We start from the raw sequence: 23,220 nt of genomic DNA, 5'->3' as shown, positions 1-23,220 counted from the left end.
TCAACAGATCATTAATAAATAAAAAGTATTTAATAAAACAACCACCCAGTGTGGGGTTCAGGATTCTAACTCAGGGTTTCTGAGCTCCAGGAACCACAAACTGAACCAGCCGGGAATTGTCTCCACAAAACTTCCCCAACTCCCTCCCGGGAAAAAGCTGCAAACCCGGGAGCTGCAGCTTTTTACTGGGGGTGTTGGGGCCTCCAGCGGGTGTTTGTGAATCCTCCCCGCCCACCTCACAGGGTTTCCTTCCTTCCCAGAGATCAGAATCCTCATTGATTTGAGGCCAAAGTGTAACCTCTTATTTATTGTCCCCCTCCCCCATCCTCTGATGTGAACCATCCTCCAGTGGCTGAGCCAGGATGGGGCCGTTAACCTGGGCCTGTTCCCGGGAGGGAGGGAGGGAGAAGCCCCGCAGCTGCAAACCAGGGAGCTGACAATGATTCTGAAGGGTTTGCGGATCCACAAAGTGTTTCCAAATCCTCCCAGCCACCGCCTAACGCTGACTCCGCTTCTCCGGGACAAACAAGCGCCAAGGACAGCAATGACACTGCGCATGCTCCACATCACAATGCCCGGGCACTGATTGACGGCAGCTCCGGACCATTCGGAAGAGGGGGCGGGGCTGGAGGACTGAGCGGGAGCGGCTGGTCCTCCAGCCAATCGCAGTGAACGAGGGGCGGGTCTGGAGGTCCGATCGGGCGGCTGGTCCTCCAACCAATCCGAGTGAATGATGGGCGGGACCTGAAGCATGCGCAGTGCGGGTAATGGCGACGGACGGACGGTTTTAATTTGGAAGCGAGATCAATACGAGGTAGAGGGCGGCGCGCGGGGAATGATAAATGTGGCGGGTGGGTGGAGAGACTTTGTAAACATGTTGTTCAAACCCAAACCGCGGAAAAGAACTTCCCGGTCCCCCCCTTTGTACCAAATGGAGCGGCAGCTTGTAGTGTTAGACCCGGGCTGACTGCCGCCATTGAGGCTGCATGTGGGAGGCCGGCAGGGATTGTGATCGGAGAGGGAAGCCCTGACGTCACAATGGAATGGGTGAGGGTGTGACATCACAATGGAATGGGTGAGAGTGTGAGGTCACAATGGAATGGATGAGGGTGTGACGTCACAATGGAATGGGTGAGGGTTCCAGATGAGCTGAGACTGGGCTGGAGTCGGGCGATGGCACTGACATGTGGCCCGGTGGCACAGTGGTTAGTGCAGCTGCCTAACAGCTCCAGGGACCCGGGTTCAATTCCAGCCTCGGGTCACTGTCTGTGCAGAGTTTCTACATTCTCCCCGTGTCTGTGTGGGTTTCCTCCGGGTGTTCCGGTTTCCTTCCACAGTCCAAAGATGTGCAGGTTAGACGGATTGGCCATGATAAATTGCCACTTGATATCAGGGGGATTAACGGGTAAATATGTGGATAGGGCCTGGATGGGATTGTTGTCGGTGCAGGCTCGATGGGCTGAATGGCCTCCTCCTACACTGTATTTTATTATTCATTATTATTAATTAATTACTATTCTGATTTACAGCTGTTTCTGAGTTTTAACTGTATCCTCTATTGTGAACACCGAGGCAAAATACTTGTTCAATTCATCTCCCAGCTCCTTATTTTTCATTATCAATTCCTGGACTCACTTTCTATTAGACAGTTAAGAAATGAGGTTGAGCAAGTGACTGAAGTGTCAGTCAGGGAGCACTATTGGGAGCAACAATAGTTTCAAAATAGCTCTGGAAAAAGATAGGATCGGTCCAGAGGTCAAGGCCCTAAACTGGAGCAGGGCCACTTTTGTGGGCATTAGCCAGGATCGAGCAGATGTCGATTAGGTTAATTTGTTTGAAGGGAAAGGAATGACTGGCAAATGGGAGGTTTTAAAAGTGTGATATCAAGAGTCCAGGGGCAATATATTCCTGTTCAGATGCAGGGAAAGAATGGTAAATTTAGGGATCTCTGGCAGACAAGGGACATTGAGGCTCTGGTCGGGTAAAAGAAGGAAGCAGACATTGGGTTGAGGCAATCGGGGACAAGTGAATCACTCTGACTATAAAAAGTGTAAGAAAATACTGAAGAGGGAAATCAGGAGGACAAAAAGAGGGTATGATATGGATCTGGCAGGTAAGATTAAAGACAATTCCAAGAGGTTCTATAGCTATATTACGAGTAAAAGGGTGGCTAGAGAGAGAATAGATCCCCTTAAAAATCAGTATGGCCATCTGTGTGTGGAGCCACAGGAGATGGGTGAGATTTTTAATGAATACTTCTCCTCTGTGTTGACTGCGGAGAGCACCATGGGTGCTAAAGAAATAAGGGAAACAAGTGGTGATGTCTTGGGCACACGCATGTTACTTGGGAGGAGGTATCTGCAGCCTTATAAAAGCAAATTACTGCGGATGCTGGAATCTGAAACCAAGAGAGAAAATGCTGGAAAATCTCAGCAGGTCTGGCAGCATCTGTAAGGAGAGAAAAGAGCTGATGTTTCTTGTCGAGATGACCCTTTGTCAAAGCTCTGAAACATCAGTTCTTTTCTCTCCATACAGATGCTGCAAGACCTGCTGAGAATGGGGAGAGAGTGTGTGGGATGGAGATTTACAGCTTTTGGGGAATGAGAGAGGAAAGAATGTTCCATAGAAATTGTCTGTTCTGAATTTCTATCCTGTACTGACACTGATGACTTTTGTAAACTCATTTTCCAGGATATTGAAAGAGGAATCACAGGCCGAAATCTCAAACATCACGTCTAGATCTGACAGAGTCGTATTCCTTGGGACCTCAATATCACCGGACTTTGAATCCAGAAGGAGAAATGATTGTCCAGTCTGTCGATTTGAAGAGATTTGAAATGTCAGTGTGAGTGAAAAAGCATCAACACACTGCCACACTTGAGAGAGAGTGTTCCAATGCACTGACTAAAGAGCTTTAACCAGTTACACAGTCTGAATAAATATCACACCATTCACAGCGGGTGGAGACTGTAATCTTGTCCTGTGTGGGGACGAAGTTTCAACTGATTGTCCACCCAAGAGTGAGGCAAGGAAACCTGCACCATGGAGAAACCATGGAAATGTGGGGACTGTGGGAAGGGATGCAGAACCCCATCTCAGCTGGAAGCTCATCGGCGCAACCACACTGGGGAGAGGCCGTTCATCTGCTCTCAGTGTGGAAAGGGATTCACTCAGTCATCCCACCTGCAATCACACCAGCTACGTCACACAGGGGAGAAGCCGTTCACCTGCTCTCAGTGTGGGGAGGGATTCACTCGGTCAACCAACCTGCAGTCACACCAGCGAGTTCACACTGGGGAGAGACCATTCACCTGCTCTCAGTGTGGGCAGGGATTCATTCAGTTCTGCAGCCTGCAGACACACCAGCGAGTTCACACTGGAGAGAGGCCATTCACCTGCTCTCAGTGTGGGAAGGGATTCACTCGGTCATCCCACCTGCAGAGACACCAGCGAGTTCACACTGGGGAGAGTCCATTCACCTGCTCTCAGTGTGGGAAGGGATTCACTCAGCCATCCCACCTGCAGAGACACCAACGCATTCACACTGGGGAGAGGCCGTTCACCTGCTCTCAGTGTGGGAAGGGATTCACTCAGTCATCCAACCTGCGGACACACGAACGAGTTCACACTGGGGAGAGACCGTTCACCTGCTCTCAGTGTGGGCAAGAATTCACTCAGTTATGCACCCTGCGGACACACCAGCTAGTTCACACTGGGGAGAGGCCATTCACCTGCTCTCAGTGTGGGAAGGGATTCACTCGGTTATCCACCCTGCGGACGCACCAGCAAGTTCACACTGGGGAGAGGCCGTTCACCTGCTCTCAGTGTGGGAAGGGTTTCAGCGTTTCATCCCAGCTGCTGAGACATCAACAGGTTCACGAGTGATGACAGGGATTGGATTCTGCTGTTATTGTTTCTGCTCTCAATTACATCCAGGATTGCATTTTGTTCATTCTCACAGTTGGTCAATGGGGAGGGTCAGAGGGTTTCTTTGTGCTGGACTGGCCGGTCTCAGCCTCCAGTGGGCTGATGCTCTTTGAGTCTTTTTGTGAATACCTGATTTCAAATGTCACAAGGATCACAGAGTGACAGGGTGTTAGGAAGTTTAGAGATATTTAGTCAGAAGAAAACAGAGGTTGGCAGTGCAAAGGTACATATCTGAATGGAGGGCTGTGACAAGTGACATTCCTCAGGGATCTGTGCTGGGACTTTTGCTGTTTGTAATATATATAAATGATTTGGAGGAAAATGTAACTGGTTTGATTGGTAAGTTTGTGGGCGACACAAAGGTTGGTGGAATTGCGGATAGCGATGGGGACCGGCAGAGGATACAGCAGGATATAGATCAGTTGGAGACTTGGGCGGAGAGATGGCAGATGAAGTTTAATCCGGACAAATGTGAGGTAATGCATTTTGGAAGGTCTAATACAGATGGGAAATATACAGTAAATGGCAGAACCCTGAAGAGTATTCATAGGCAGAGGGATCTGGGTGTACAGGTACACAGGTCATTGAAAGTGGCAATGCAGGTGGAGAAGATAATCAAGAAGGCATACGGCATGCTTGCCTTCATCGGCCGGGGCATTGAGTTTAAAAATTGGCAAGTCTTGTTGCAGCTTTATAGAACCTTAGTTAGACCGCACTTGGAATCTAGTGTTCAATTCTGGTCACCAGACTACCAGAAGGACGTGGAGGCTTTGGAGAGGGTACGGAAAATATGTATCAGGATGTTGCCTGGTGTGGAGGGCATTAGCTATCAGGAGAGGTTGGAGAAACTTGGTTTGTTCTCACTGGAACGACGGAGGTTGAGGAGGGCGACCTGATAGAAGTCTACAAAATTATGAGGGGCATGGACAGAGTGGATAGTCAGAAGCTTTTTCCCAGGGTGGAAGAGTCAATTACTCGGGGCATGGGTTTAAGGTGCGAGGGGAACTCCACCAGGCTCGTAAGGCACGATCTGCCCTTGACAAAGCCATGCTGAATATTCTTGAGCATACTAAACCTCTCTAAATGCTCATATATCCTGTCCCTCAGGATCTTCTCCATCAGTTTACCAACCACTGAGGTTAGACTCACTGGTCGGTAATTACCTGGGCTATCCCTATTCCCCTTCTTGAAAATAGGACTAAAACCTCTCAAAAGTTTGAATATCTCTATTAAATCTTTCCTTAACCTTTCCTGCTCTATAGAGTGCAATTCCAGCTTCTCTAATCTCTCCATATGAATTATCCATCCTGAGGTCCCTACTATCACAGATGCCCATCTTCAGCCAATTCGATTCACTTCAAGGGATATCAATAAACAGCTGAAGGCAATGGATAAGGAAAAATCCAAACAGGCCAACTGCCCTCCAATGTCTCTCGTCTCGATCATCAGCAAAATGATGGAAGATGTTGTTGCCAACGGTGCGATCAAGCAGCATTTATACAGCAATAACCTGCTCACTGATGCTCATTTTGGGTTCCACCGAGGACCACTCACCTCCTGCCTCATTTACAGCCTTTGTCCAAACATGGACAAAAGAGTTGAACTGGGTGATGTTGGAGTGATTGCCATTGACATCAAGGCAGCATTTGACTGTGCGTGGCATCAAGCAAACCGATTAACATTGAAGTCAATGGGAATCAGGGGGAAACTCTCCACCGGCGAGAGCCACATCCCGCACAGAGGAGGATGATCGCGGTTGTTGGAGGCCAATCATCTCAGCCCCAGGGTAGTGTCCGAGGCCCATCCACCCTCAGTTGCTCCACCAATGACCTTCCCCCCATCATAAAGTCGAAAGCGGAGCTGTTCATTGATAATTGCAGTACATTGGCTGAGAATGATACCAGGGATGAGGATTTTGTTTTATTCTTTCAGGGGATGTGAATGTGACTGGCAAGGCCAACATTCATTGTGCATCACTGATTGCCCTTGTGAAGAAAGTGAGCCACTTTCTTGAATCGCTGCAATCCATCTGGTGTAGGTATACCCACAACGCTGTTAGGGAGTTCCAGGAATTTGATGCAGTGACAGAGAAGGAATGGTGATTGATTTTCAAGTCAGAATGGTATGTGATGTGGAGTACAATTTGCAGATGGTGGCACTTGTTGGCTGCACTTGTTTTTCAAGTGGTAGAAGTTAGGGTTTGGAACATGCTGTGAAAACAGCCTTGGTGATTTCTTGCAGTGTATCTAATATGTGGGATACACTGCCACCATTGTGGGCTAATGGTGGAGAGTGAATGTTTAAGGTGGTATTTGAGATGCTGATCAGGCGAGCTACTTTGTCCTGGATAGGATCTACAAAATTGTTGCAGATACACTCATCCAGGTAGGGAATATTCCACCGTACTCCTGATTTATACCTTGTGAATCATGGCAAGCCTTTGGGGAGTCATTAAGTGAGTAACCTGCCACAAAGCTCCCAACCTCTGATCTGCTTTTGTAACCACAGTATTTAAATGACTGGTCAATGGTAACCCCAAAGTTATTGCTGGTGGGACATTCACTGATGGTAATGCCATTGAATATCAAGGGAAGATGGTTAGATTTTCTTGCTGGAAATAGATATTTCCTGATAATTATGTGGTGTCAATATGAATTGACAATCAGCTCCAACCTGAATGTTGTCCTGGTCCTGCGCTGCATGCGGGCAGCTTCAGTATTCAGAGTTGTGAATGGTAATATACACTGCAATCATCAGTGAACATCCCCGTTTCCCACCCTACGGTGGGGAGACGGTAATTAATGAAGCCGCTGAAAATGATTAGGCCCAGGAGACATGAGTAACAACAAAATATATTTATATAGCGCCTTAAAGTAATAAAACATCCAAGGAGCATTGTAAAATAAAGTATGACATTGAGCCACAAAGAAGATATTAGGTTAGATGACCAAACGTTTGGTCAAAGTGGTCGATTTTAAGGGGTGTGTTAAAGGAGTAAAGCGAGGTGGAGAGTTGGAGACGTGTAGGGATGGTATTCCAGAGGTTGGAGCCTAAGCAACTGAAGGTAGAGCTTGCACTGGTGAAGCAAGGTCAGGGACAAACTAAAGACCAGAATTAGAGCAGTGTAATATATTGAGGGTTGTGGGGCTGATAGGAGATTATAGATATTGGGACAGGCAAGGTCATGGAGTGATTTGAAACCAAGGATGAGAATTTTAATATTAAGTTGTTGCTTTACTGGGTGGATCATCGTGCACGAGGGTGATAGTGGAATAACACTTAATGTGAGTTTAAACATGGCCAGCAGAGTTTTAGATGAACCCTGCAGTGACCCTTGCAGTGATGACTGACCTCCAACAACCACAGCCATCCTCGTCTGTACCTGGTATATCCCCAACCGGTGGAGAGTTCCCCCCGCCCCCCAACTCCCACCGATTCCAACCCTGTGTAGGTCCCTTTCTGCCACACTCAGTCAAATGGTGTCTTGATGGATTTTCTTTGTTTTTTTTTGTTTAAAGAAAACAAAATTTTCTTTGCTCTTTGTTCTGTTTGGAACATCCCAAATGTCCATCCAATTTCCTTTTTAATTGTTTATTGTCTCCACTTCCTCCACCCTTGTAGGCAGCGAGTTCCAGGTCATTACCATTCGCTGCATCAGAATATTCTTCCTCACATCTCCCCTGCCCCCCCCCCCCCACCCCTTGCATCTCTGACCCAAAACAAGAAATCTGTGTCTCCCCTCGTCCTTGTCCCTTCAGCTACTGGGAACAGCTTTTCTTTGTCCACCTTATCTAAACCTGTCAGAATCTTGTCCACCTCTATCAAATCTCCCCTCAACCTCCTTTGCTCCAAGGAGAACAACCCCAGCCTGACATTGACAATAAAGAACAAACTAACAGAATATGTTACTGTCTGGAATCAAATGGGAATGTTTAATTTCTGTTTTAAAGATATTGTGAATATATTGTCCTGGACAATAAAGGAATCAGCTATAACAGAGCTAGAAGAAGACAGTTTCAATGTGGAATTGAGTGGAATATTCTCTCTGGATTTAAACAATGGAGGAACTACAAACATGGAAGAAAATAAATTTCAAAATGTGAACTCTGAACAGATTGTTTTCAAAATAGAACTTGACACTTCACAAATGAACAGCAATGAAGACTCTCCTTTTGCAGGAGGAACTTTGGATTATAATTATTGTAAAAAGAAAACTTTCAGAAAAGACTGCAAGCAGTAATTTCCATCTTCAGTGGACTGAGATTCCTGGACATGGAACCCAGCAGTGTGCTGTTACCAAGCTGGACTTGTGAATGTGAAGTGGACAATGGAGGGATTATTGTGTCTGTTGCAAGTTATAAGATAGATCAACATAGGAAAACATTGGATTTAGGAACAGGAGGAGGCCATTTGGCCCTTCGAGCCTGCTCCACCATTCAATAAGATCATGACTGTTGTTAAGATATACAGCATGTTGTATATTGTAATATTCTAAATGGGATATTATGAAGGTGGTACATTTCCATTTTTTCCTGTTTTTGTTCCAAAAATCTAATTTCATAATTCCTATGTTTTAGAAATAAGAATTAGTTGCAAGAATTGCTTTTAAAAAATGGAAAACCTGGATTGAGAATCTGACAAAAACACCCTCAGGGAATTTGCAGTCACAAAGCATGGCCCATGTTGGTTTAAGAAGTCAAAACTCGAGAGGTAAGAACTGTAAAAGGTCGGCTGGATCTTTTAGCTGGAGACATTGGGTCTGACAATTATTGTACTGTTTTTGTTCGGTGAATTCTTCATGCAGACCTCAGGGAAAAAGGGTTTAGTTTTGAAGCTAAATATCTGACAGATATTCCACCTGGTCTCTGTTACCATGGGGATATGTGATTCAGGGTGGAGACTTGGTTAGAATTAGACCATAAGATATAGGAGCAGAATTAGGCTATTCGGCCCATCGAATCTGCTGTGCCATTCGATCATGGCTGATAAATCTCAATCCCATTCTCCTGCCTTTTCCCCGGAACCTTTGAGTCCTTTCCAATCAATGACCTGGTTCCAGAGGACAGTCTGCAGTTAGCTTGGAAGCCACCAGTTGTGGGACCAGGAGCTGTGGGACTAGAAGCCTTGAGGACCATTAGAAACCAGGGGGGTTTCCAACGGTTAAATCCCTCAGCAAGAATGCAGTGAAGCCCATGTTTGGACTGAGGAGTCCACAGTTTGAGAGCTTAAAGGAAAATTGGAAGCTTGTTTAATGAAAAGATAATGGATAGACTCCTATAAACTCTTGGAGCTTGGAGAATATCTGGAGTACTGGGGAGAATTAAAGTGAATTGTGGAGAGCTTTGGGATGGTCCTAGGAACAGAAGTGAATGAACCTTCAAGATATCATTAAGTATAAAGAAACTCTTGGGGTGAGGTAAAAAAATAGAACTAGGTTTATATCATAAATCTTTATTGAGTGTAGTATTCAATTTGTAATGTTGTCTTTTTAAATTTTATTTAAACATACAGTAAAGTTTGTTTTTGTTTAAAAATGTGGAGTCTTGTGATGTAATTCTTTCAGTTAATCACTGGGTGTTCGAATTTCTCTGCAAACATTAACAGTCCTGACCGGGATCGCAAAGATTCACACAAACAGTGTTTCAAAACAAATCGAAGAAAAAGATGTTTTTTCTTCTTCAGTACAAACGTTACACATGAAGAAACCCTCTTCTGGTCTCTCCAATAATTTGTTTCTTTCAGCAATTCTTTTCTACTGTGCTACCGTGTGCAGCACGGTAGCACAGTAGTTAGCACTGCTGCTTCACAGCTCCAGGGTCCCGGGTTCGATTCCCGGCTCGGGTCACTGTCTGTGTGGAGTTTGCACATTCTCCTCGTGTCTGCGTGGGTTTCCTCCGGGTGCTCCAGTTTCCTCCCACAGTCCAAAGATGTGCGGGTTAGGTTGATTGGCCGGGTTAAAAATTGCCCCTTAGAGTCCTGAGATGCGTAGGTTAGAGGGATTAGCAAGTAAATATGTGGGGGTAGGGCCTGGGTGGGATTGTGGTCGGTGCAGACTCGATGGGCCGAATGGCCTCCTTCCGCACTGTAGGGTTTCTATGATTCTTCTATGATTTTCATGGAACAATCAGATAATTGATGACTGAAAATGGAACTAATTGTATACCTTTAAAGCAGGAGGGCGATCGCCCGGCACAGAGGGGAATTAGGGATTTCTCCCATAGACCAATTGACAGGGATTCTACCCTCCAACCACCTGAAGTGAATTCTTTACATGAATCATCCGTGCCAGTGCAGGTATCAACTTGCAGTTTGGCTGATCAGAAAATGCTTTGTTGCTGATTTTCCTTGTGTTAGGAAGTGACAGTGCCAAAGCCAGATCTTGTTTCCTCCTTGATCGGGATGTAACCCGTGTCCACATCGCCACTTCATTCTTCCACTGGTTGTATGGTTCAGACTCCGAGAGCATCAGCAGGTAATCAGACCCTGACAATTCCCACTGCCTTTCAGCCATTTCTCACAAAAGCTGCTGGGATTGGAAGCTTCTGTCTGAAATATACTTTCTTTTAGTTTCCAACCTTCACCATTAGACAAGCATTTTCTGTTACCATGTTATAATCCTGACAGCCTTGGGGTGGAGTCAATCTTTATTTGGTCTAGATTTGTTCACAGAATCAAACATTACAGGTTCAACTCTGACTCCAGGTTATATTAGTGAGTCCCACTTTTTACCTGCTCATTATAACTATCTAATCAGTGCCCTCCATCTGAATAAACTTCACCTCTATTGATATAATTAACAGCCACAGTCAGAGCATCCAAAAGGTCACTAATGGGTGTGCCTGCCATGGTGTCTCAGCAGCTTGGGTGAACAAGTGAATCCTTTCCCACACACTGAGCAAGTGAATGGTCTCAGTTTGGAAACTGAAGGAAAATAAAATTTCAGGCAGAAGCTTCCAATCTGGTAGGTTTTATGAGAAATTGCTGAAAGTGAGTGGGAATTATCAGGGTCTCTCCCCAGTATGAATTCCCTGATGTTTCAGTAGGTCAGATGATGTTCTAAACCTCTTTGCACAGTGAGAGCGCCTGAACGGGGTCTCCTCAGTGTGAATGCGCTGGTCGACCCTCAGGTAGGCTAAGGTTTTAAAGCAGCTCCCACAGTCAGAGCATTTAACAGGTTTCTTATTGGGGGAGGTGCCTCAGTATTCCAGCAGACTGGATGATTGACTGAGTCACTTCCCACACACACATCAGATGAATGGCCTTTCCCCAGTGTGTAATCCTTTGTGTCTCAGCAGACTAGATAATTGAGTGAATCCCTTCCCACACTCGGAGCAGATGAATGGCCTCGGCCCAGTGTGAATGCGTTGGTGTGTCAGCGGGAGGGATGAGTGAGTGAATCCCTTCCCACGCTCCGAGCAGGGGAACAGTCCCTCACCCGTGTGAAATCGCTGGTGGTTCTACAGGGTAGATGACTGAGTGAATCCCTTTCCACACACACAACAGGTGAATGGTCTCTCCCCATTGTGAACCCGCTGGTGTGTCAGCAGGGCAGACGAATCGCTGAATTTCTTCCCACACTCAGAGCAGGTGAATGGCCTCTCCCTGATGTGAAGTCGCTGGTGATTCCTCAGGGTGGATGAATCACGAAATCCCCTTCCAAACTCAGAGCAGGTGAACGGTGTCTCCACAGTGTGGCTGCATCGAAGGGTTTCCAGCTTCGAGGGACAATTGAATCCCTTCCCACAGTCCCTACATTTCCATGGTCTGAGTGTCTTTGTACATCTCCAGGTTCAGATGAAGGTTTGACCCCACAGTTAACACAGACATGGTCTCTCTCCTCACTGTGAATCCTTCAATCTTTTCCAGGCTGTGTAACTGGTTAAAGCTCTTTCCACAGTCAGTTCACTGGAATACTCTCACTCGAGTGGATGTGTCTCAGTGATTTTCCAGTCACACTGATGTTTAAACAGTTTGAAGGGACAGACAAACATTTCCCATTCCAGTTTCAAATGCCGATGGTATTCAGATCCTAAATAATTGGGTGACTCTGTCAGATCCTAACGTCATGTTTGTTGAGATTTGTGTCTGTAAGCTCTCCCCTTCTAATAGCCTGTGAAAGAAATTCACAAAAATCATTGCTGTCAGTACAGGATAAAAACTCAGAACAGACAATTCTAGTTTCTGTGGAACATTCTTTCCTCTCATTCTTGAAAATTTGTAAATCTCCATCCCAAACACTCTCCCTCCATTCTCACTTTGCTCGACCTGAAATAGACATTGTCCTGAGGGTGCTGATTCATCCTAATCGACAGATCCGTGCTGACTGTTTCACGTACAGGACACATATTCCTGAAATCTTCACACAGGATTGTGTCTCAGCATATAAAAAATTTGCATATTTAGTGAAGTAAAAATGTATGCAATATTCAGCACTCTATTACATGATTAGAGATACAGATGGGTGCGGAAGAACTTGACTTAGGGAGCAAGCAATTATGTTCTGGAACTCACTGACGATGAGAGTGGTGGAAGTGGAGACGACCAGTGATTTCAAAATAAAATTGCTCGGGCACTTGAAGGAATTAAACGTTCTGGGGAACAGGGATATCGAGGAAAAATGGCACTGAGTGGATTCCCCTACAGAGACTTGGCACGGACTCAAGCTGCTGAATTGATTTATCTTGTGCTCTGCTGACTCTTTAACTGGAAAATATACAGTGTAGTTACAATACTATTCTGGAATTAAACAAAATCAACTGTAATACAAATCCATAAATAACATACCCATTATGCACCATATAGTAAGAAGTCTCACAACACCAGGTTAAAGTCCAACAGGTTTATTTGGAATCACAAGCTTTCAGAGCGCTGCCCCTTCATCAGGTGAGAAGGAGCAGCGCTCTGAAAGCTCGTAATTCCAAATAAACCATTTGGACTTTAACCAGGTGTTATGAGACTTCTTACTGTGTTTACCCCAGTCCAACACCGGCATCTCCACATCATATGCACCATATAACAACACCAGACATATTAATGTTGTTACGATCCTCATGGTCACCTTATAATAAACAAATTCCCACAAATCCCAATAGAATAATCTGAAAGACAATGTTTCATTTTTTTAAAAATTGACTTTAAAAATTAACCTAAAATTAACATCACTGAATCATTCATTAAGAAACAGTATTTGAATAGACAAGATAAATTACACTTTAAAAAGCTCAGACAATAAAAACAGGTTCCACAAAATCACAAACATTTTCCCCCTCAGTATATTTGGCTCTAATTCCAGTTCCAGAGAATTTCTCTGTCTCTGTATTTCCCAGTGGGAGAAAGAAAGTGTTTTCCTCACAGATGTTGTCCAGAGGATGAAGTTTGAGTCTGTGGTGAAGTTTGAGTCTGTGGTGAAGTTTGAGTCTGTGGTGAAGTTTGAGTCTGTGGTGAAGTTTGAGTGTGTGTGTGAAGTTTGAGTCTGTGGTGAAGTTTGAGTCTGTGGTGAAGTTTGAGTCTGTGGTGAAGTTTGAGTCTGTGTGTGAAGTTTGAGTCTGTGTGTGAAGTTTGAGTCTGTGGTGAAGTTTGAGTCTGTGTGTGAAGTTTGAGTCTGTGGTGAAGTTTGAGTCTGTGGTGAAGTTTGAGTCTGTGGTGAAGTTTGAGTCTGTGTGTGAAGTTTGAGTCTGTGTGTGAAGTTTGAGTCTGTGGTGAAGTTTGAGTCTGTGTGTGAAGTTTGAGTCTGTGGTGAAGTTTGAGTCTGTGGTGAAGTTTGAGTCTGTGTGTGAAGTTTGAGTCTGTGGTGAAGTTTGAGTCTGTGGGTGAAGTTTGAGTCTGTGTGTGAAGTTTGAGTCTGTGGTGAAGTTTGAGTCTGTGGTGAAGTTTGAGTCTGTGTGTGAAGTTTGAGTCTGTGGTGAAGTTTGAGTCTGTGGTGAAGTTTGAGTCTGTGGTGAAGTTTGAGTCTGTGTGTGAAGTTTGAGTCTGTGGTGAAGTTTGAGTCTGTGTGTGAAGTTTGAGTCTGTGGTGAAGTTTGAGTCTGTGTGTGAAGTTTGCGTCTGTGTATGAAGTTTGGGTCTGTGGTGAAGTTTGAGTCTGTGTGTGAAGTTTGAGTCTGTGGTGAAGTTTGAGTCTGTGTGTGAAGTTTGAGTCTGTGGTGAAGTTTGAGTCTGTGGTGAAGCTACAAACAGAAGCTGTTCTGTTTCAAATCAAACTGCGGGACTTGGAAGAAAATGATGGGAAGAGATTTTGCAAAGTCCCCTCCCCCACTCCCTCAGCTGGCAGCCCAGCGCGCAGGCGCAGAGAGCGCTGCTGAGCCGAGCTGTCCGGAGCAGGCGCAGAGAGCGCTGCTGAGCAGAGCTGTCCGGAGCAGGCGCAGAGAGCGCTGCTGAGCCGAGCTGTCCGGAGCAGGCGCAGTGCGGCTGCCGCCAGCGGTCGCTCTCGATCTCTTTTTGGAGCAGCAGCCGCCGCCGTAGAGAGAGGGGGGAGGGGGAGATCACCGAGCGGCTTCTCGCTCTGGCCGGAGCCGTCAGCCGGTTGCCTGGAAACCTTGGCTGGATCTGGTGCAGGGGGAAGGGAACAATGGGTGGGGGCGGGGCTCCCGTGGACGTTCGCCCGGGCCTGCGCACTGGAACCACAGGACGTCACATGGGAACAGACTTATTCCTATTGGCTAATTCAGGCGATGTTCCATTGTGCCGTCACAATGCGGAAGTTGGCCAATGATTGAAACTTCTGCCTCTGTACAACATCTGGGAGGAAATCAATGTTTCCCCCTTTCCATTTCTTTTCTCATTCTGGGGGAAATTGGGGACTTGCAGCAACTGAAGGGTAAGGAAGTGAATCCAGTCTGTATATTCCACACATTTTTTAGTCCAGTCATATGGGCATATATCTGTCTGGCAGCCTGCATGGAGATTTCCAGCTCTCTGTGTCCAGGACAGGAAGCAGTGAGCATGGATCTGTCAATCAGCCTCAATCAGCACCTTCAGGAGAATTGGGAGGGTGAATATTAGATACAGCAGAGTGAGAATGGAGGGAGAGTGTGTGGGATGGAGATTTACAGCTTTTGGGGATTGAGAGAGAAAGAATGTTCCATAGAAACTGGAATTGTCTGTTCTGAATTTCGATCCTGTACTGACAGTGATGACTTGTGTCAACTTGTTTTGCAGGATATTGAAAGAGGAATCATAGGCTAAAATCTCAAACGTCACGTCTAGATCTGGCAGAGTCATATTCCTTGGGACCTGAATATCATCGGCCATTGAATCTGGAAGATTTGAAAAGATTTCAAACATTAGTGTGACTGGAAAAGCACCAACACACTTCCACATTCAAGTGAGAGTGTTCCAGTGCACTGACTGAAGAGCTTTAACCAGTTACACAGCCTGAATAAATATCACACCATTCACAGTGGGGAGAGACTGTACCCGTGTTCTGTGTGTGGACAAGGCTTCAACTGATTGGCCACCCAAGGGAGAGGCAAGGACACCTGCACCATGGAGAAACCATGGAAATGTGCAGACTGTGGGAAGAGATACAGATACCCCTCTCTGCTGGATGCTCATCGGCGCAACCACACTGGGGAGAGGCCATTCATCTGCTCTGAGTGTGGGGAGGGATTCATTCGGTTCCCCCACCTGCAGACACACAAACGAGTTCACACTGGAGAGAGACCGTTCACCTGCTCTCAGTGTGGAAAGGGATTCACTGTGTCATCCACTTTGCAGAGACACCAGCGAATTCACACTGGGGAGAGGCCATTCACCTGCCCTCAGTGTGGGAAGGGATTCAACCAGTTATCCAATCTATGGACACACCAGCAAATTCACACTGGGGAGAGGCCATTCACCTGCTCTCAGTGTGGGAAGGGATTCACTCGGTTATCCGACCTGCAGACACATCAACGCGTTCATACTGGGGAGAGGCCGTACACCTGCTCTCAGTGTGGAAAGGGATTCACCGTGTCATCCACTTTGCAGAGACACCAGCGAGTTCACACTGGGGAGAGGCCATTCACCTGCTCTCAGTGTGGGAAGAGATTCGCTCAGTCATCCGCCCTGCGGACACATCAGCGCATTCACAGCGGGGAGAGGCCGTTCACCTGCTCTCAGTGTGGGAAGGGATTCACTCGGTCATCCGTCCTGCGGACACATCAGCGCATTCACAGCGGGGAGAGGCCGTTTACCTGCTCTCAGTGTGGGAAGGGTTTCGCTCGTTCATCCAACCTGCAGAGACACCAGCGAGTTCACATGGGGAGAGGCCATTCACCTGCTCTCAGTGTGGGAAGGAATTCACTCAGTTATCCCACCTGTTGAGACATCAGTGAGGTTACACTGGGGAGAAACCGTCCACCTGCTCAGTGTATAAAAAGGGTTCAGAATTTCATCACAGCTGCTGAGGCACCAACAAGTTCACAGGGGTTGGATTCTGCTGTTATTGTTTCTGCTCTCAATTACATCCAGGACTGCATTTTGTTCATTCTCACAGTTAGTCAATGCGGAGGGTCGGGGGGTTTCTTTCTGCTGGACTGGCCGGTCTCACAACTTTGCCTCCAATGGGCTGATGCTCTTTGAGTCTTGTTGCGAATACCTGGTTTTCAGTTTCACACGGATCACAGAGTGACAGGGTGTTAGGAAATTCAGAGATATTTAGTCAGCATTTCTGTTTGAAACTCCCCCAAATGCCCATCCAATTTCCTTTTTAATTGTTTATGTCTCCACTTCCTCCACCCTCGTAGGCAGCGAGTTCCAGGTCATTACCATTCACTCCATCAAAATATTCTTCCTCCCATTCCCCCCGCCCCCCCCGCCCCGCATCTCTGACCCAAAACCATAAATCTGTGACCCCCCTCGTCCTTGTGCCATCAGCTAATGAGAACAGCTTTTCTTTGTCCACCTTATCTAAACCTGTCAGAATATTGTCCACCTCTATCAAATCTCCCCTCAACCTCCTTTGCTCCAAGGGGAACAACCCCAGCCTGACATCGACAATAAAGAACAAACTAACAGAATATGTTAAGACCTGAAATCAAATGGGAATGTTTAATTTCTGTTTTAAAGATATTGTAAATATATTGTCCTGGACAATAAAGGAATTGGAATAACTCACCTTGGGTGTGGTCGAATGGAATATATCAATCTGGAACCCACCTACAGTCCAGTGAAAGTCTGGAATGTGTAGCTGGAAATCCCTCCCTAACAGCACTCTGGGTGTACTTACACCTCAGGCATTGTAGCAGTTCAGGAAGGCAGTTTTGGCGCTGATCGTGGCCGAGGCAGCTACATACAGCCACATATTCTGTTATAATTGAAGGACTGCAGATTGAATGTGAGGCATTATGGGACTGGGCTATCTTGACCACATTCCTGTGACTGCTCAGATTCTGCAATCTCGGACCATTGAAGCTGCTCAGCAGGGGCCCGACAGAGGACCTGGTGAGAATATTTACTCAGAATGAGTTAGAATTAATCTTATTCCAGGACCGGCTGGTGTTCAGCGGCTGAGATTCCCGAATCTGTGAACAGGAGGTCTGACCAATCAACAAACAGTGGCAGATAGTTGGTTAAGAAGTTAAAAAGCATTCTCAGGCATTGTTCAAATTATTTTATCCCGAATTTGTGATAAGAACTGTGAGGGACATGTGACCCGTTAGTCGGTGCAGTAACGGTATACTCCAAATAGCACTTGACTGAAAAGCAGACCTCTGAGAGTAGATTCTAATGGTTATAAACTGACCCAAGCATGGCCAGTGAAAAAATCAGAGCTCAAGTGAGGACTGGGCAGGTCTCTTACCTGCTATTTGGAAACGAAGAACAAGAAACTTATCGATAAAATTATTAGAGAATACAGCCAATGTTTCAAGTCTGGAAGACACTTCATAACAGTAGTTATGAAGAGTCATCCATACCTGAAACATTGACTCTATTCTGTCTCCACAGATGCTGTCAGACCTGCTGAGCTTTTCCACCATTTTCTGTTGTTGTTTCAGATTCCAGCATCCGCAGTGTTTAACTTTTATGATAAAATGATTAGTTCTGATTGGAATCCCCACGACCCTCCCGTAAAACAGAGGGAATGGTGGCAAAGGGAGAAAAAGGATAAGGATGATAAAGTCTGGGTTCTGATTCTCCGAGCCCATGTAGAATAAACAGAATGAGTGAAGCAGTTTATAAAGAACAGAAGTTATCCATCCCTCACAAAAACTGATCAAATTAAAATAATTACGTTCTGGAATATAACAAAAAAATTAAGAGATGAAGTTTACAATCCAGTTTGTTTTGTTTTAAACTTGTGTAAAGTGATGTAATTGTGGGCCAAGTTTTTTCTGCTCACTCCCCACCCCTTTAGGTTCTGTAGAAAAGTTAACCCTTTCAGCAGACAGTTCATTTGTTTTCAAATCATCTGAAACTCATGTCTATTTTAGTTTATAATTGAAGATTTATGGGAATTGGCTAAGATAGGCTTTCGGCATTTTTAAAGTATAAAAAGGTGGTCTTGAGAAGGTAATTTGGTAGAGAGAGGTGGAGGGAGATATGTTTACAGAGAGATGTGGAGAGCTGTTGGTTTTACAAGTTATCCATGTTTTTGGAGCGGTCACTTCATGTCCTGGTCTGAGAGGGATGGAGAGAAGTCTGTTCAATTGTTAAAGTTAAACTTTCTCTATTAACTGTTAATCGCCACTCTGTTTTTATCTTTCTGACTTGTTACATTTTTAATGATTAATAAACTTTCTGAATTCACGATTTTAAGTGTTCTTTCTTGCCACATGGTTAAGACACTGGAACCTGGTGTGATTTATGATTAGAGAGGTTATTGTAAATAAGAGAACACCCATAAATCTTAGTTCAAATAAATCAAAGCTCTGACAAATGTAATGCTATCCTTTATTACAAGAGAAATTGAACATCGGAGTAAAGATGTTATGCTTCAGTTATGATGTTGAGATGCCGGTGTTGGACTGGGGTAAACACACTAAGAAGTTTAACAACACTAGGTTAAAGTCCAACAGGTTTATCTGGTAGCAAATGCGTTTGCTACCAAATAAACCTGTTGGACTTTAGCCTGGTGTTGTTAAACTTCTTACTATGCTTCAGTTATACAGGGCGTTGCTGAAACTGCATCTTGAACACTGGGTGCAGCTTTGTCTCCTCTTTAAGAAATGATACAAATGCATTGAAAGTGGTTCAGAGGAGGTTTAATAGATTGCTTCCCAATTCTTGACCTTCACAGTATAACTTTTGTCCGATTTTCCTTGTCTTCAGCTCTGACAAAGGGTCATCCTGACTCAAAATGCTGTGTCTATTCTCTCTTTACAGATGCTGTCAGACTTGCTGAGATTGTCCAGCATTTTCTGTTTTTGTTTCAGATTCCAACAACAGCAGAATTTTGCCTTTATACTAATTCTTGTTGGATAAGGGCATCAAAAGTATCGGGTATAGCACGAGAACGCAACACAAACAGATCAGCCATGATGTAAATAAATGGTGGAGCAGACTCAAAGGGCCAAATGGCCGACTTCTGCTCCGATGTCGAATGTTGGTCACAAATTCCTGAGGATTGTGAAACAAGGCTGGAAGATTCGCCTTGCTTGTGTTAGTGGGAAAATGTCCAGGAGAACCATCACTGTGAAGGACAGTTCTGGGATTAAAGGTTGCCAGACTGGAAAAGGAAAACAATGGAAATAAACCCTTGGGGAGTGAAGAATCACTTTGGGCTGGTTTTTGGAGAAAGTATGTCAACATTCCAAGGCAGGGTAAAATATATCCATTGAGTGGATATTTAATGGTGTTAAGAGTAAAAGGGCAAAGTTTAATTGTACAGTTTAAGGGCTATAAAAAAGTGTTTAGTCACTGTTGCTTCCAGTTTGTTGGAGTAAACGCCATAAACTTGAAGTTTTGTCGTGTGATTCTTTAATTTACTCACTGGGTTTAGAATTTTTTTTAAAATTGTTGATCATCAGAGATCCTAACAGTTCATTTAAAGGCACACATTTCGACTTCCCATTTGAGCCTGGGGCACCTTTCTGTCTCTCTATTGCTCGTGTCAATGACAGCCAGGCGACGGAGCTGAGGGCTGAATTTAGTTGAGAATAACGGGGCCTGCGCCCCAGTTGGGAAACTGCCCTGGGCGTCGCACTAATAGAGAGACAGGAAGCTGCTGGAGGACTGACTGGGAAATGAGCCTCCAACCAATTGTTATATCGGTCACTCAGAGCTAAAGAGAAACCTGTCTCTATAAATACAGATACAGGGGAGAGGCTGCACTGAAATCTGTCCCTTTTAACCTGCACAAAAGCAGGAGGCTGAGATTGACAGGCTGCAGGAGTCCATTCAGCCCATCGTGCCCTGCTATCTCTTTGAAACGACTCTCTGATTCATCCTACCAATCTGATCTGTCCCCACAGTCCTGCAAATTCTTCCCTTTCAAGTCTTTTCCCTTTGGAAAGATTCCATTGAATCTTTCAAGCAGATCAGAACAACTCACTGTGTCAAAATTTAAAATCTCACCTCCCCCTCTGACCCCTTTGCCAATTACCTTAGAGGGACTCACTTTCTGTTAAAGAGCCTGCCAACCCCTCTCACCCACTTTCCCTAAAGTACATCAATCTCATCAGGAAAAGTCCAGAAAAATCAAATATTTTTACTGATGAAAGTTCATTAATGAAACAGAACATGGTTAAAACAAACAGAAAATGACTTGAGGATCAAAGACAACCAGAGTAAAAGGATGTTCACAATGTTCTGGACACAAATGGTTTCTCTTTATCTGTTCCCTGCCCTCTTTGTGGTAAAGGCAGAATTCTCTGGATAGTAAATTTAAAAAGAAGTTTATTGAATGAAAAAGGTTTACTGAACAACTGAGCACGGTGGCACAGTGGTTACTGCTGCCTCACAGTGCCAGGGACCCGGGTTCAATTCCCGGCTTGGGTCACTGTCTGTGCGGAGTCTGCACATTCTCCCCATGTCTGCATGGGTTTCCTCCAGGTCCTCCGGTTTCCTCCCACAGCCCAATGATGTGAAGGTTAGGTGGATTGGCCATGCTAAATTCTCATTCAGTGTACCTGAACAGGCGCCAGAGTGTGGCAACTAGGGGAATTTCACAGTAACTTCATTGCAGCGTGAATGTAAGCCGACTTGTGACTAATAAATAAACTTTACGACATTGACTTTCACAGCTTCATGCGGGTGATCAGTCCGTAGAAGAGTAACCCTCTCTGGCTCCTTCTTTGACAGGAATTCTTGTGGAATTCAGCTTTGGGACTCTGGCTCCTTCTTTGACAGGAATTTCCTTGGAATTCAGCCTTGGGAGTCTTCAGAATTTGGTTCACAAGGAAGACCTTCAGAACCTCTACTTTTATCCCCAAAGTGACCGTTACCACACGTCAGAGTTGGGCCTGTTGGAACATGACAATTGGTCAATTTGGTCACCAGATTAATTGAATTGGATCCTCAATTACTGACACCACTTTCTCTCATTATCTTAGACAGGAATACAAGAGAACTGGTTCATGCTGTCCCTTTATCTGATTCTATACAATCCCCTTATTCACACAGTTTCAAATGTTGAGGCTAATCAGAGCTTGAAGATCTCTCTCGCCAGTACACTACGCCAGCTGCGGCACGGTGGCACAGTGGTTGGCATTGCTGCCTCACAGCGCCAGGGATCGATTCTCGGCTTGGGTCACTGTCCATGTGGTGTCTGCATGTTCTCCCCGTGTCTGCCTGGGTTTCCTCCAGCTGCTCCTGTTTCCTTCCCCAGTCTGAAAGATGCGCTGGTTAGGGTGCATTGGCTATGCTAAATTCTCCCTCAGTGTGACCCGAACAGGCGCCGGAGTGTGGTGACTAGGGGATTTTCACAGTAACTTCATTGCAGTGTTAATGTAAGCCTACTTGTGACACAAATAAATAAACTTCAAAAATTTTTCTTCATTGCACATTCGTTACATACACAGCAATTAAGCTTTTACATTTTAACAGCAAATAAAAACTCAGTCTTTTACTATAACGGCTGATTCATTAATTGTAACTCAATTAAGGGTCACTGCTTATTCAATCACCATGATGCCCCCTCCATGGCCAATTCCTGAACGTCCCCCCGTGCACATCCATCCCCCTTGGCAGAGATTCACCTCGACCACCCGATCACCCTCCCCCATGCAAAGCTCCCCCCTTGGCGTCCACCCTCCTTGCATAAGCCCCCAGTCATTATAAATACCCCTCCACTAAGCCACACCCCCACCCATCCCCTTGGCACTGCCCATGGTACACTTATGGTGCTCAACTGGGCACTGCCAGAGGCCAGGAGGGTACTGAATGTGGCATTGCCCAATGGGCACTGCCCCTGACCACCATGGTGGCTTCAATGGCCTCCGATCCCACACACACAGCCCCCCCCACACAACACACCCAGTGTGGCCCAAGCACCTGGTCCCCGCTGGTGAAGACCAGTAGTGATTCTCGGCGATGTGACGTCTCGCCAGCGAGGGGGGGAAGCAGCCACGCTGAACCCACCAATCACATTGTGATGTTGGCAACTCTGTGCAAATAACCTTCACTCCCTTTCTGGGAATGAAGCTGGAAAAACACGGGCCGGGAAGATAGCAATCCTTTAGTCTCGCACGCTATCTTCCTGGCTCACCGGTCTAATCGAGCGGCGAGTCGAGCCGGTAAGATCGCCCCCGTATCTTTCTTTCACACTCAGACTGAACAATCAGCCTTATTCTTGAGGCAGATTTCACAGAATATAATGTCCTCTCGCTGATCAAAATGAAAGAAGAAATTCTTAGTTTAAACAATTCCTGCTCGCTACACAGATTCCACAAGCATTGAGGTGAATACAGTGTGGTAACAACAAAATGACAACAATACATTCAGTAACAACACAAACTTAATTTAAACTTCATCTTTTTTTTATTATATTCCTCAACCTAATTATTTTAATTTGATCAGTTTTTTGTTAGGGATGGGTAACTTCTGTTCTTTATAAACTGATTCACTCATTTTGTTTATTCTACATGGGCTCGGAGAATCAGAACCCAGACTTTATCATCCTTATCCTTTTTCTCCTTTTGCCACCACTCCCTCTGTTTTGCGGGAGGGTCGTGGGGATTCCAATCAGACTGAATCATTTTATCATAAAAGTAAAATACTGCGGATGCTGGAATCTGAAACAAAAACAGAAAATGCTGGAAAATCTCAGCAGGTCTGACAGCATCTGTGGAGAGAGAATAGAGCCAACGTTTCGAGTCTGGATGTCCCTTTATAAGAGCTCTTCTGAAGTGTCATCCAGATTCGAAAGATTGGCTCT

At 45.4% G+C, this 23,220-nt stretch overlaps 1 protein-coding gene across 1 annotated transcript in view; it reads left to right on the top strand.

Annotated features, from left to right (window-relative positions):
• Positions 1-23,220, top strand: part of LOC144486039 (uncharacterized) — a 44,544-nt gene that overhangs the window by 7,279 nt on the left and 14,045 nt on the right. Inside the window, 3 exon segments of the mRNA XM_078204151.1 lie at positions 3,154-3,806; positions 15,755-16,161; positions 16,164-16,228. Coding sequence (XP_078060277.1) covers positions 3,154-3,806; positions 15,755-16,161; positions 16,164-16,228 — 1,125 coding nt within the window.

This window comes from Mustelus asterias, unplaced genomic scaffold, assembly GCF_964213995.1.
Source record: "Mustelus asterias unplaced genomic scaffold, sMusAst1.hap1.1 HAP1_SCAFFOLD_277, whole genome shotgun sequence".
Lineage (NCBI taxonomy): Eukaryota > Metazoa > Chordata > Chondrichthyes > Carcharhiniformes > Triakidae > Mustelus > Mustelus asterias.
This window is presented reverse-complemented; position numbering and strand designations above follow the sequence as displayed.